General features: G+C 49.4%; 5 protein-coding genes across 5 annotated transcripts; 4 read left to right on the top strand and 1 right to left on the bottom strand.

Moving 5' to 3' along the window:
• Positions 1-19: 19 nt before the first annotated feature.
• Positions 20-4,139, bottom strand: N7496_002677 (ABC transporter ATP-binding protein; the record flags this gene model as incomplete). Its single annotated transcript, XM_056695608.1, has 3 exons — positions 20-3,015; positions 3,083-4,004; positions 4,092-4,139. 3 exons carry the CDS (start codon positions 4,137-4,139, stop codon positions 20-22), a joined length of 3,966 nt encoding a protein of 1,321 aa, XP_056557820.1.
• An 869-nt stretch (positions 4,140-5,008) lies between these two features.
• On the top strand, positions 5,009-6,008 carry N7496_002676 (alpha/beta hydrolase; the record flags this gene model as incomplete). Its single annotated transcript, XM_056695607.1, has 2 exons — positions 5,009-5,175; positions 5,279-6,008. 2 exons carry the CDS (start codon positions 5,009-5,011, stop codon positions 6,006-6,008), a joined length of 897 nt encoding a protein of 298 aa, XP_056557819.1.
• Positions 6,009-7,777: 1,769 nt separating this feature from the next.
• N7496_002675 (GNAT family N-acetyltransferase) lies at positions 7,778-8,458 on the top strand (the record flags this gene model as incomplete). Its single annotated transcript, XM_056695606.1, has 1 exon — positions 7,778-8,458. The coding sequence occupies one exon, from the start codon at positions 7,778-7,780 to the stop codon at positions 8,456-8,458; it is 681 nt and encodes a 226-aa protein (XP_056557818.1).
• A 763-nt stretch (positions 8,459-9,221) lies between these two features.
• On the top strand, positions 9,222-11,241 carry mirB (uncharacterized protein; the record flags this gene model as incomplete). Its single annotated transcript, XM_056695605.1, has 4 exons — positions 9,222-9,484; positions 9,552-9,822; positions 9,896-10,241; positions 10,310-11,241. 4 exons carry the CDS (start codon positions 9,222-9,224, stop codon positions 11,239-11,241), a joined length of 1,812 nt encoding a protein of 603 aa, XP_056557817.1.
• Positions 11,242-11,978: 737 nt separating this feature from the next.
• Positions 11,979-14,925, top strand: N7496_002673 (transcription factor domain-containing protein; the record flags this gene model as incomplete). Its single annotated transcript, XM_056695604.1, has 8 exons — positions 11,979-12,101; positions 12,128-12,210; positions 12,298-13,287; positions 13,342-13,550; positions 13,610-13,742; positions 13,797-14,024; positions 14,077-14,232; positions 14,292-14,925. 8 exons carry the CDS (start codon positions 11,979-11,981, stop codon positions 14,923-14,925), a joined length of 2,556 nt encoding a protein of 851 aa, XP_056557816.1.
• Between the last annotated feature and the right edge of the window lie 174 nt (positions 14,926-15,099).

Here is a 15,099-nt window from a genome sequence, read left to right as displayed (position 1 = left end):
AGAACCCGGACACCCTTCCTCACTGACCAACCGCTTGATTAAGCGCATTTACCCGATAGCTCTCATTGCGATCCACCAACTGCGCATGAGTTCCCTGATCAACACAGCGTCCATTTTCAATCAAAAAGATGACGTCTGCCCTGCGAATGGTATAAAGTCGATGCGCAATGGCAATGACTGTCATATTCTTTGTCGCTTTCTCCAAGCCATCTTGTAGCAATCGCTCCGACTCCGCATCAAGGGCACTCGTCGACTCGTCTAGAAGTAAGAGCTTCGGCTTTCGGACGAGTGCCCGTGCAATCGCCAACCTCTGTTTTTGGCCTCCAGAAAGGCGGTCCCCGTTGGGTCCACATTCCGAGTCATATCCATCGGGCAGCTGCATGATTGTGTCGTGGATGTTGGCCAGCTTGCAGGCTTCCTCGAGCTCCTCATGGGACACTGACTGACCGGGTCGTGCGCCGAGGGTCAAGTTGAAGCGGACTGTGCCGTCAAACATGACGCTCTGTTGTGGAACGTATGCGATATCATGGCGGAATGAGTCATCTCCATACCCGATGTCGCGCCCTCCAATTTCGACCTTACCCGACTCCGGTCTATATAAGCGCTCCACGAGAGAGATGATGGTGGACTTGCCGGCACCACTGGGTCCCACCAGCGCGGCGAATTGTCCACTCTGGATGTTCAGATCCAGTCCGTGTAAAATACGAGTGTCTGGTCGTGCCGGGTAGGAAAAGGTCACTTCTTTGAAAGCGACACTGGTGCCGTCAACATCCATCGACTGGGACTTCCCACTTAGCTTGGGAGTGGCTTCAATATCCCCCATCGGCGTGAGAGCAGAGGAAAGCTTCTTGAAAGAGCCCAGATCGAGCACATCTAACAAGCGACGCGTAGCTTGGAAAGCACGCGAAACATCTGGTGCAAGGGCAAATGCCTGCCCCCATAGCTGAGAGCTCACTAGCAGAGCAAGTTGGACAATGAAGAACTGCGTTTGGGTGTACTCGCCGGCAATGATACGGGTTGAGCCCCACCAGTAGGCGAGCGCATAGAGGAAGTTGCTCAGTCCATAGCCAACTGCTAGCCATAGATTTGCCCATGCGCTTTGTTTGGTGATCTGATGCATGGGGGCTTGCAAGGAGCGACGGTATATGCCGAGAATCTCATGCTCCAGGGACAAAGACATCACAGTCTTGATGGAGTTGACAGCTTCGACGGTGATGGCATTGGAGTTCGCAAAAGCCTCCAGGTGCTGCTCCTCAAAGCTAGCCAGTGTACTAACGCGCATGTAACCCGCGCCTAGTAGCAACGGCACTACCGAAAGACACACAATCGCGATTTTCCAGGCAATTATGTGCGTCATGGTGATGGTCGCGATGAGACTGACAAATATGGAGAGAATTGTACAGACAACGGAACCGGTTAGACCACCCAGTGCGGTGCTATCTTTGGTGATCAAATCAAGCAGAATAGAAGCGTTGCGGTCCTCGCCCTCATGCCAGGCCATTTCCTGCTCTAGAATTGACCGCAGCGTGAGAACGCGCACTTTGTAGATGATCTGCTCGGCGATCCAGCCGAAAAGAGACCAACTGAGGAAATTCGCGATGAACTCGATGATGGCCAACATGAAAAACAACAATCCGAAGAGCTCGCCGGCATGGCGAATAGAGCTCGGTTGCTCGCAGTAGCTGAGTTTGCCCACAACATTGCCAAAGATCACCGCCGAGCCGCAGTATGTACCACCAATAACGACCGCTCCAGCGATTGCAATGATAAGAAGAAAAGAATATGGCCGGAAAAGTGCACTCATACACTTGATTGTTGATAACATAGCTCGCTGGCCCGTAATACCCTCCGTGGTGGAGTGCTTGGTTACGACCTGTCCTTCTGCCTTGCCTGTTGTTGGGAAATCGGTTGCAGTCGAGGCAGCCAAGGCTTCACTCTTCTCATGGAGCCCTTGAGTCGAGGAATTTGAAAGCACCGAGATAGAGTCGGTGGAATCTTCTTCACTGCCATTAACGTTGAGATTCTGAAGACGGACAAGCTCGGCGTACGCTCCGTCAGCCTCGAGCAGTACTTGGTGTGTTCCTTGTTCTACCAATTTCCCCTGGCGCATGACAATGATATTATCCGCTTTCTTGATTGTGGAAAGTCTGTGAGCAATCGTAATGACAGTGCGTCCTACGGCCACGTGCTCCAATGCCTTTTGAATACGGAGCTCTGATGCCGAGTCGAGCGAGGCAGTAGCCTCGTCGAGGATGAGAATGCGTGGATCCTTGACCAACGCGCGAGCGAGCGAGATGCGTTGCTTCTGGCCACCACTGATGAGATGGCCTTTTGTGCCGACCGATGTACCAAAACCTTCCGGTAGATTCTGGATGAAGCCGATTGCATCTGCCAAAGAAGCAGCCTCAAGAACCAGTTTGATAATCTCTTGCACTTGATCCCCGTGCGATTGGGACACTAATTCAATATTTTGACCACCACGAAGAGCCTCGGCAACATTGACAAGAACATCTGTCATAAGGATGCAATGCAGATGTCTGTGTTTAGGGGAGTTCACCAGACCAAGAGCGATGTTTTCGAGAATGGATCGATCGAGAAGGCAGGGTTCCTGCTGAACAAGACTGATCTCACCACGGACTGACCGCACATTCAAGTCTTTCACATCATGGCCATCTAGAAGCACGGCACCTTCCGTTGAGTTGTAGAATCGAGTAATCAGGCCTGCGACGGTGGATTTACCACTGCCGGATAGTCCCACAATAGCCGTTTGCTGACCAGCAGGACAAGAGAGTGAAAGATCTTGTAGCACGGGCTTCTCTGGGCGCGAAGAAAAGGTAAATGAGACATTCCGCAGCTCGATATCTCCCACAACCTCCGACAGAACATGTCCGGTGTGCTCAGAAGTACCATCAATGCTCGATACATGGTCCATGTCAGCTTCCAACTTGGCAAAAGCCACGGCCGCGGAGTCGAAGGTGCGCAGGAAGGGAGCGGCCTGGCTGAGAATAAGAGAGGCTAAAAGATTTATATGAGCACTTATCCCGTTACATGTTTGAGATGGGTTTGGAAATTTTTAACTTACCATCTACGAGGATCAGGATGACTGTGAATGTAGCTCCGACCGTGATGCCGCCAGTGTCCGACTCGACGGCACTAGCGATCTGCCTAGATCCTTGCCAGAAGGCGAGACCATTTGCCGAAAATGCGATGAAATATAGAAGTCCAGCCTGAGCAGCCATGGCAATAGACTTCCACATACCAGCCGAAAGGCCTGGGTTCAAGACCTTGATAAACTTCTCCTCTAGTCTCGCATTTGCCGAGAACGCATGTACAACGGTGATGTTTGAGAAAGCCTCCAGCGCGACGGAGGAAGCCTTTCCGATGCTCTCGAGGGAGCGACCAAAGTACTTCTGCACAAAGTACCCACCACCCAATGCCATGAGGAGATACGCAGGGGTAAGGGAGACCAGCATACCGGCGAGCTTAGCGTCCTTGATGAATGCGACAACATAGGCAGCAATGAAGAAGGAGATACTGTTGATCACGATGCCCACTTTCTCATTTGTACCCTGCTGCACAATGGAAATCTCCCCTGTTATCCGTGAAGAGACCTCACCGGCGGGAAGATTGTCAAAGAAGGCCGCATCTTGGCGCAAGATGGCACTCAAATACTTTTCACGCAGACGCTGGGCAAGTCGCTCGGCACTGAGATTAAAGCACAGGGTATAGATATAGATCAGCAGAAAATATGCTATGCCGACATATACAATCAACAGAATCTTGGAGTTGATTCCGTCCTGGTAGGACGCCGCGGTGTCGGCGTTGACTTCACATGTGGCGGAGTTCAGCCCATTAACCAACTGTCCAAAGACAATGGACATGATAGGGAATGGAATCCCAGAGGCGATTGCAGCAACAAAGCCAATGGTCAGGATAATTACATCCTTGGATGAGGGGTTGCCGTAGACGAGCAGACGAGCGAAGGAGGTTGCACGGCGCCAGGACTACAAATCGACCATGGTGATTAGCATCAGCAGGATCAATATGGCACAAGTACCAAGGTGAACCGGGGAGAACTTAATACTACCTACCTTCTTAGATGGCTCTGCCTCTGCTGGAGGTTCAGTTGCAGCTGCCATGGTGTCTGTCGTTGGGCCAGTGTGTCAGCTTGAGCGATGGCAGCAACGCTGAAAAAGGATCTGATAAAAATTTCACTGGATCTGATAACAGCGTACTCGAAAGTCAAAGTAACAGCATTGGGACAGACTAAGAGCCTGTCGTCTATCATGAACCATCTTGGCACCACTGCATTAGGGGTCTACTCTTGTCAGTAATTTTGAAAATCGGTGGGTACTACCAGTAGAGAAGAAGCTCCACTTGACGCTAGAGTCTGTCGAGAAGACCGATCTCCGACATCGGGTAGGTTGTATTTATGATTTCAGCCCAGAGCAAGAAGAAATCTTATCAGATCACGCCATGATCAGAAGACAGGCAGACTCCGAATGTAAGACGCCAAGAGAAGTGCGGGAACAATCCGAGCGTAAAGAGTAGTTGCACGAGTAAACGAAATCAAAGTGGATCGAGTTTAGAGTTTCACTGAGCGGGTGGTTCCGCCACGGTACCACGATCCTTGTCCATACGGTACACTATGTACAGTATGTATGGTTATTTTACCGTATCATGGGATACCCTAATCGCTTCTGCCGCAATAAACATACAGACGATCAATACTTTATGGAGACTATTATGGACTATCGTATTGTGACCTCCAAAAAGGTGGGTCCCCTAAATGCCTCGGATGCTTCCCTAAGAGGTTCAGTCCACGATCTGGCCAGCAAGAAAAAATGGTTCCGATGGTTGCTATTTGTCCTCGTGATTTTTAGTCTTGTCGCTTGCATCTCTCATGCTACGCATCCTTCTTCACAAACGTAGCCCACGTCCTCTCTATGGACGCTTCGTGGATTCTCCAACTCTTCCCCGTCGTTGGTTCAGCATTCACAACTCAAACATGGGCGAGACCGTTAGAATGGGAGACCGGCCAACCCCCGTCCCGCTGCCCAACGCAGAGCAATTCTTCCTGGACAGCGACCAGGGCCACAAGTACCTTATACAACTTTCTTGGCCTCTACATTGGCTGGATAATCGGACGTCAGATCGCGGGCCCCTTCCAATCATGTAAGCGCCGACAGATCTCTGCCCTGTTTTTTTCATCACATCACATTTCCAATGGACACTTTCCTGTTTTCTCTACTGATCCAGCCGATCTTGATCGCTCTAGCTACGTCGTCGACGGAAATGCATTATTCCTAACGGCAACGGAGGTGGCTTGGCGCCGTGCAGCTTCATCCCACTTTGCCGGCGGTGGCCTTATCGTCGCCATTGGATACCCAGTGGCTGGCAAGCTGTACGATGCTAAACGCCGAAGTCTTGACCTGACACCGCCGACCGAAAGTCCGATCCCGGGGGCTGGTGGCGCGGATGCATTTCTCGATTTCATCGAAAAGTCCGTTCGGCCGGCCGTCAAGGCCCGTTTCCCGAGGATAACCATTTCTCGTGAAGCGCTGTACGGCCACTCGTACGGGGGATTGTTTGCCCTGCATGCCCTCTTCACGCGCCCCCACTCGTTCGACTGTTACATTGCTAGCAGTCCCTCCATATGGTGGAATAGGCGCTGTATCTTACATTCGGCCCAAGCTTTCTTAGACAATGACAAGGTTTCGGATGAGAAATCACCGTCGCTAGTCGTTTCCTGGGGATCTTGTGAGCAGAACCCACCTCAGTGGAATGATGAGCCTCTGGATCATTACGAGGGGCGGAAGCAAATTGCCTCGGAGTTGCGAATGGCAGATAATGCGCTGGACCTTGTTAACATGCTGGGTGGATGCAAACGACTCCACACAGTACAGGCGAAGGAGTATGAGGGAGAAGAACACACAAGTGTCATGGCTTGCTCGATTAGTCGGGGCTTGACTTTGTTCTTTGAGGATTGGCCTTTACAACAGTCGTGACCGAGAAGTGTTGAACATCATATGATCCGCACGTTCAACGCCGATACTTCAGGACAGAGTAGATAGATAATGAGGTAGACAAGAATTATTCCAAGCTATGAATATTTATGTGTGCAGTGTCACTCAAATATTGAGTCAATCAGACCGGTGAACTCTAAATGAAGCGTTACTACGAAGGAGGCGACAAAGGGGAGGAAAAGTCATTCTAGTATTTGAGACTCATTAAAACCTCCGGTCTGCATGGCTTCATGTACACTGGTCCTTGCCAAGTTGCCAACCCCCAAAATAATGTACTTGGTGATATGCATAGCTCGGCACTTCCTTCTTCGACCTTGGCTGTCGGCAAAGACCCTTGGCAAGGCTCTACAATCATTTCATTAGGAAATTATTCAGCATAACCACTAGGTACATAAGGGCTCCCGGCCGGGTTCAACCGTTCAAGTGAACCCTTCTCCCGAGGGACCGAGCAGGGAAGAAATTTACATCCGACGCTCGGTCCTTGAGACCAGTTTTGGTAAGTGTCAGCTGGGTGGCCACTGCAGAGAGTTGGCCACAATATCCGTGTATGCCTGTAATTTAACTTTCGCCCAGAGGTATCTGATACCCCTAACATTTGGGGTTTAAAGGTCTGATGATCATCTCCGATCATCTTCGAGTTGATCCTTACCCGGGAAGGCTTAGACGCCACCCGTGCCAAGCCTCGACGAGAAAATCCGCCCCCAAATCTAATCTTCTAATCTAATCTGATCACCCACGGACCCTTGTATTGTGGTGAAATACATGTAACATACACTAGTCCCTGAGGTATTGAGAGTGAAAAATCCCTCAACTATAACATGGGCCTAGTAGCTGCATGCTGCTAGTGGGACCCTGGATCACAAGCTAGAATTCCTCCGACAATACAGAACTGTATGATTCGTCATCCCCCGTTGTAACGGGACTGGTACGGGTGGATATCCCTTTCCCTCGCGAGCTCACTAGCTTGTATCGGACCTGGGAGCTGGATCTACAGGGTCCTGGCCGTATAGACTTCATGTGTGCTGGGCCACTATGCCATTGTTATGAGATACCAAGCAATGTACAACGTGCAAATGTAGGTCGAATATACAAGACAAGTCGAATGCATACGAAGGGATTCTTGATATTATACTAATAACCTACTTCTTGCCCAGCGATTTCGTCCGCTATATCTGTTTTAAGGCAGCTCCAGAGCTCAGTACAATACTCTTCTGTGTGGTCTTGGTCAATTCGGCCAGGAATAAGTCAAATCGACCGAAAATGGCACCGATATCCGCAAATCTACCCTTGACTTCTATGAGAAAAGACCCCATGTGGATATTAGAACGCTTACACAGGCAAGATCATCGGCGCCAAGGGTGAAAAAGGTATTTGGATTCGTTTGCAGTCTTACACCAAGCTGTTCCATTCATCTTACACGTCGATATCGACGCGGAACCCTCTCAACCTACCAAATGTGGGAATTCGGAGAATAGCCGTGTCAATCGTACAGGATACCGAGACATATCGCCATATTCTCGGTGCATAACAGGAACCTTGTCATCTACATTAGTAGTCAGCACCTTAGCTGAACTCCCAGAAAATGGAATATATAGCAAGCATGAGAGACCACATCCGAAAAGACTGAAGAATTCAAAACGAACTTCCACTGCCACCTTCTCTCTATACATCCTTGCGTACTCAAACCCTCGGAAACACTCCTATTATTACCTCAAACTTCCCACCGCCTAAGATAACAACAACCATATACAATGGCTGCGACTGAGAAAGTTCAGCCAACGCTGCGAACAGCACGCCTAGAACTCGTACCTCTCGGGCCAGAACACCGAGAACACACTATGAAGCTCGACATGGACCCGAAAGTGATGAAGCATGTTGCCTTCGGCCGGCCCTTTACCGAGGACGAGGCGATTCAAGTGCATACCTGGCTGATGGGCTGCGCGAACTCAGTTCCCGGTTTCGGAACGTGGGCAGGCTACACCCAAGGGGAATTTGTAGGCTGGTGGATCCTGGGACCAATCCCTACAAAGGATGACCCTGAGAAGTTTTTGACCGATCGCACCGAGTACGGATTCCGGGTATCGCCGAAGTTTTGGGGGCAGGGATTTGCAAAGGAAGGGGCCCGGGAGATGATTCGACACGCTTTCGTGGACTTGGGGCTAGTGGAGGTGATTGGTGAAACGATGACCGTCAATACCGCGTCTCGCGCGGTGATGGCGAGTTGTGGGCTGAAGCATGTCGAGACCTTTTTCAATACGTACCCAACACCACCGCCGGGCATTGAGGAAGGTGAAGTGCGCTATTCACTTTCAAGGGAGGAGTGGTTTGCGACGCAAGAGGCTGGGGCGTCACGAGGTTCGGACGGGAAAAGCTGGTCGCCTATCATGGCCTTGTCTAAGCTGTACTGCTATCTGCGGAAGATATTGCGGTAGTAGAGAACTCGAGCCTTGTCTTCAGACTTCGTCTACTCATCTACTCATCGCGAATAAATCTTGATCATGTTGTTGCCGGTACGCGTTTCCTGGTATCTTCAATTATCTTCATACACACATGTCCCGCTGTCTTCCGATGAACACAATGCGTAGTTTAGTTGGCCAAGGCTATTAGCTGTACTGTGGTGTCACCGATGCGATCCGTAATCTTCCCTGTTTCGCAGTTTGTCTATTTGATACTCATGCCTCATTTCCACAATGTTATGGAAGTCGTAATTACCAAAGCCAAGGGCAGAGTGCTTACTTTGTTCTTACAGTTCTAGATTCAATTCGATGCCTCTCAAGTGATGTGAAAAGTTTTCTGGTCTAAGAAGTGCAAAGCTAGGTAGCTCTGTAACTACAACTTCTCAGCAAGGTTAGACTCCGCTTAGCGTCAGCCACTAGAATAACTCGGCGTAGTGGCGTCGGTACAAGGGAGGTAACGCTGGTAATTTCGAAATTCTAATTCACTCCGACTTGGCTTTCTTTTTCTTTTTCTTTTTTCTTTCTTTTCTTTTTGTTTGCCGCGCAACACGCAGTAGTCCACCAGTAACCTTACGTAAAGATTGATTAGATCGGCCCACTGGAGCGGAATCGGATATAGATGTAGGCAAAATGTCCGCGCTCGCTTAAATAAATATCAATCCGCTGTCTGGACGCTGCTCTTCTTTCTTCTATCATCCATCATTCTTGCTGTAATACCTTCGGGTTTATCCAAGTCAAAATGGGGTTGATGAAGCGGTTTCATACTATAGTTTGCGACAAGTCCGCCAGCGCCGAGTCTGCCTCGGTCGACGACCCGAGAACCTTGCAAGCGACGGCTGGTGATAAGGAAGCGGGATTTCCACCTGCCAACGAGGTCACAAACAATGACAACAGTGACCATGACCAGGAGAAACCTACAGAGGATGCCCAGGCGGGTGTTAAGAAAATCGAAGCAGTCACTCTCGCCTGGAGCAAGTCTTCCGCCTACCTGGTGCTAGTCCTGTAAGTTTCGCATCCTTGTTTAAAGCGTGTTGCGCTCTGCTAACAGGTCACTTCTCTTTGAATGAAGCATCTGGTTCCTCACCTTGGTTAATGATTTCCGCGGCTCGATGACGTACAGTTTGAACGCGTATGCGACAAGTTCCTTCGCAGGACATTCGTTGCTGACCGTCATTACCATCGTGGCCTCGGCCATGGCTGGTTCCGTTTATATCCCCATGGCTAAAGCGTTGGACCTGTGGGGCCGTGCGGAGGGTTTCCTCGTTATGATTACTTTCTGCGTTCTCGGTCTGGTTCTGCTCGCTTCATCGCAGAACCTCCCAACCTACTGTGCTGGACAGGTAAGATGAAAAACGTCAACGGCGTCTAATGTCAGCAAGAACTTTGTCTAACGTGCGATTTCTATAAACGCAGGTTTTCTACTCAGTAGGCTTCGGAGGCCTGGCCTATACATGGGATGTTCTTGCTACCGATGTGACCAATCTGAGAAATCGAGGACTGGCTTTTGCCTTTACCTCATCTCCGGCATTGATCTCCGCGTTTGGTGGATCCAAGGCTGCTGGCGAGCTGCTCGTGCACTCCACCTGGCGCTGGGGCTATGGTATCTGGGCCATTCTCGTGCCTGTCTTTGCCCTGCCAATCTACTTCATGTTGGCTTATAACCTCCGCAAGGCGGAGAAAAAGGGCATCCTTGTCCGTGAGAAGAAGAAGTTGGACATCAGCCCTCGGGGCATTTGGTGGTTCATCATCGAGTTTGATTGTAAGTGGCTGACATCTTCCCCTTGGTAGATTTCGTACAATGCTTATGCCTCGTCTCTCATGTTGCAGTACTCGGAGTTGTTCTCTTCGCTGGAGGTTTCATCGTTTTCCTTCTTCCCTTTACCCTGGCGGCTACCGCCCCTCACGGCTTCCAGACGGGCTATATCATTGCGATGATTGTGGTTGGCTTAGTCCTGATCATTAGCTTCTGGTTCTACGAGATGTTCCTTGCACCAGTGCCATTCCTGAACTACAAGTTCCTGACCGACCGCACCGTGCTGGGTGCATGTCTCTTGGATATGACATACCAGGTCTCATACTACTGCTACGGCAGTTACCTCTCCTCGTTCCTGCAAGTGGTTTATGAGTTGGATGTCACGACTGCCGGATATGTTGGCAACATATTCAGTGTCGTCTCATTTGTCTTCCTCTTCCTTGCCGGTTGGCTAATCCGCGTGACTGGTCGCTTCAAGTGGATTCTCTGGATCTGCGTCCCCATGTACATCTTTGGCTTGGGTCTTATGATCCACTTCCGTACGCCAGGAGGCTACATTGGCTACATTGTCATGTGCGAGATCTTTTTCTCTGTTGCGGGTAGCGTTTTTATCCTTTGTGTACAACTCGCTGTCCTCGCATCCGTTGATCACCAGCACGTCGCTGCAGTGCTCGCTTTGCTCTTCGTGATGGGCAGCATCGGTGGCTCCATCGGCAGTGCTATCTGCGGTGCTATCTGGACAAACACATTCTTGAAGAAACTCGAGCAGGTTCTCCCAGCCTCAGCCCAGCCAAACCTGATGCTCATCTATGAGAGTCTTCCTCAGCAGCTCAGTTATCCGGTTGGAAGTGCGACCCGTGACGCAATTGTCCAGGCATACGGCTATGCTCAAACTCGCATGCTCATTGCGGGCACAGTGTTCATGGTCCTGGGCTTTATCTGGGTTGGAATGATGAGAAACATCAACGTCAAGAACATGACTCAGACCAAGGGTAACGTGTTCTAAGCACAGATCATTGGTCCAGAGTTCTGTCTTCATCGGCCTAGATTCCGGTCTAAACAACGTATAATAATTCAGTATTGGCCAGTCTATAATATGAGCAGACCCCCCGGCATGTCTTTGAGGTTCTGTACCGAGTGGAAGGAGGTGTGATTTTGATCTGTCTGGTAAAAATAGCAAAAATACGTATATCTTGGAAGAATGGCAGAACTTTCACATAGCTTAACCCAACGGAAGATAATTCATGTACTACCACCAACTGCCATCGATAGAATAGTAATGGGTGCTCTCAGGAAAATAGGGTGAAAAGATCACCATTGTTATCCTTGAGGAAAGCCACGCATAATCGTGGCCTTTTTACTTAGCACTTCTGAGGTTTTGTTCTCGGGCCTTAATTCGAGCAGTCCGTTTGGACCCATTTGGATCTAAGGCGGGCTTTGGAAATCAGAAAGCCAAATAAAGCTTCAAGCGTTATTGGAGTTGATAGAGGTATACTATGTGATTGATTAGACTTGCTATCTATTTAGGCAGAGGACGAAGAGGGGAAGGCCTATAGTACATTCGATAGCGCTGTGTGAACCCGGTGTTCTGATTGGTCAGCGTCTGCCAACGCTGTGGGTCTCACTCGGATCTCTCTTGTGGCAATTCCCGAGACTTGTCGGCTACCCCGACTACTGTTAAGCACACTAGCCAACGCTTCCATATCTACACGACCCTCCAGAATGACTGAATGATTCTTCAAAATGACTCCAATGAAAAAGGATGCTAAACGCAAATATGTTACAACCGCCTGCGATGCATGCCGGCAGAGTAAAGTGAAGGTCGGAAATCGGTTTCCTTGCCTGTCCATGGAGATTGCCGCAAGAGTAGCTGACTCATGTTGCTAAAACAGTGTGATGGAGCCCAGCCTTCTTGTTCAAATTGCCAAAACAAGATGAAGGAATGCACTTATCGAGCTGGATCTGATAAGAGAAAGTGAGTGTCTGGACTCTCCGCCCTCCCCGGCGCCATACCAGGTTGCCATTCAACATTGTTTCGGCATACTCAACAAAAGGATTTTAGAATATCTCTTCGATTTGTGGTCGATCTTCTTGTTAACCGACTAGATGAACTATCTCAATATCTCATTGACCAGGGATTGTCCCCGCCTCCCATGTTCAATGAAAATGAAATAGCATTGAAAAATGCTTTGGAAACTCTTGGACTTGGCCACGTCCAGTTAGCCTTGGAGAAAATCGAGACCAAGGACAGGCATCTGGCGCATTCTTCTCTCTCGGGGACTACCCAAGTTCTGCTTGAAGATACCGAGGGGGCGGATCTTGAGATCGACCTCAGCGAGTTGAACTCAAATATGGATATATTGGGGCAACCATTGATGAATGACGGCTTTGAAGAGATCTACCAACCTAGATCACGAAAGGCTTTAGGTCTCCCTAGAATTACTGAAGACTCACTGCCACCCCTGTTTGAAGATGAGATCGTGGACTTGGGGGGCTTCTCGGATATGGGCCAAGAAGCGAATCCCAAGGACTCCTCTCCACAGGCTTTGCCTGCCCTTGCTCAGCCTATCGAATCGAATCAACAGCAGCCGCCAAGTGACTTGCCCGATTCAGAATCTTCGGACCACAATTTGAATTCCAACGTCACCATGCCAAGTAGTGACGAAGTGAAGCAAAACTCCAATGGCGGCGAAGACATGGAAGATATCGTCCATCGCCTCTCAGACCGAATGGGGAGTCTCCAAATTGGATCAGATGGACAAGTGCGATACTATGGCCCTACGTCCCACTTTAACTTGCTACGAATGCCCACCCCGGATAAGTTAACAATCCATCGCAATGTACGAAAAGACGGACAAGACTACTTATACCGCATGGGCATCGGTAAAAGTGTGCCGCCTGATCTGGAGGCCCATCTGATTAACCTATTCTTTACCTGGCACAATCCATCATTTGATGTGGTGGATAGGAAAATGTACGAAGCGGCAAAGCAACGTTGGCAAGTCGACATGGAAGATACGCCATATTATTCTGAAGCGTTGAATAACGCCATGTCAGTCTGACCAGTACACTTAATTTGTCATATTATCAAAGCTGACCTATGCAGGTGTTGTCTTGGTGCTGCATTTGAGCCTCGCTATCATCCGAACTTCATTACCTATCCAAAATCCGTTTCGGACTTTTTCGCAGATCGGGCTAAAACTTTACTTGATATCGAGCTTGATTCGCCATGCTTGGCGACTGTCCAAGCAATGGTAGTGTTAAGCGGACACGATATAGGTTGCAAGCGTGACGCAAGAGGATGGCTTTACAGCGGTGAGTGTTACACTTGTCGCCAGCATGAAGGGTCAGAATCACTACTGACGGGTTAGTAGGAATGGCTATGCGACTTGCCTTTGATCTTGGACTACACCTCGATATGTCATCTTACGTATCAGATGGATCTATCAGTGCCGCCGAAGCTGAATTGCGACGTATGGTCTTCTGGGGGGCCTACACACTGGACCAGTGAGGAAGACAAGCTTCCATTCCACAAGCATCACTAATCTTACATACTACTAGACACTGGGGATTCCTCCTCGGACGACCATTCCGAATCAACATGGAAGATGTCACCGTTGACAAGCCTGGTCGCGATTCGAACTGGGATCAGGCTCAGCGGTGGACACCTTATGGACTCCCATACCCCGTTTCGCCCCTACCAGACCCATCGATCGTGAACCCAGTCACGGCTTTGAGTCAGTCTCGTATCTTACTATGTGAGATTATGACGCCGTTGGGCCATGTATTGTATGTACAACTCCAGATTACCCAGGGGCAACCACTGAACTCTTCCTTGCAGGTACGGATCGTCAAAGATATCAAAACACGATCTGCAGAGTCTCAACGCAAAGACTACCAAGAAACTTCTTCAGTGGAAAGCCAATCTACCCACGCCTCTGCAAGTGGACCTCGACAATTCGACAATTCCATATCTGCCACATGTGCTACTACTTCAGTAAGATAGATGCCTGTGCTGCTATGCTCTCAATCACATATCTAACATGTTGAATATAGTATGCATTATCATCAAGCTATCATCCATGCACATCGACCATGGATCTCCAAAAGCTCGATCCAACCACAACCCGCTCAAGGCCCCGGTCATACCCATGCTCGCAAAATGTGTGTCGAATCCGCAACCGCAATTGCCAAACTGCTCCATCTGTACGAATTACGCTATACTTTCCGTCGCATGAACATCCAAGCTGTGGCAATAACCTGCTCAGCGGCGCTAATGTTGATATTTGCGACTATTCTCAATCGTAATTCCAACCATGACCATGAAACGGTAGCTCACCTCAGCCTTTGTTTCCGAGCACTGGAGGAATTCGGTTTCTCATGGGAAAGTGCGAAACGAGCGCAGAGTTTCTTGCTTCATATGCAAGGCCTATGGGAGGCGAAGGTCCGTCCTTATCGCTCTGCGAAGCGGGCTATGCCTGAAGCTCAGGATAAATCTCGAGCGCAATCACCTCAACCCAAAAAGTCACGCACTTCTCCTGAAAGCGGAAATGGGGGTAATGAGATTTCTGGAGATGGTTCAACAGGACAGGACTTGCAAGGGAAGGATGATGATCTTATTGATTGTGACTCCGAGGATTTTGACTGGTTATGGGCCGCCAGCATGGGCGCTGTTCCTGCTCCTGAGTGAAATATGTGGGACCTGCCAAGTATATATGCCTGATATTTTGCATGGGGACTCTATCTGACATTAAATTTGAGCCTCAACAATAGCATTTCTCTGAATGGCAAATCAGTTGTGATTTCAGGTACTTCCAAATCAGCTTAGTGTCTCGCGCGATTTGTTTCGCCCGTTTACCATGTT

This window comes from Penicillium cataractarum, assembly GCF_028827025.1.
Source record: "Penicillium cataractarum strain IBT 29864 chromosome Unknown utg000002l, whole genome shotgun sequence".
Taxonomy (NCBI): Eukaryota; Fungi; Ascomycota; class Eurotiomycetes; order Eurotiales; family Aspergillaceae; genus Penicillium; species Penicillium cataractarum.
The sequence above is the reverse complement of the archived record's forward strand: the minus strand, read 5'-3'. Positions and strand labels throughout refer to the sequence as shown.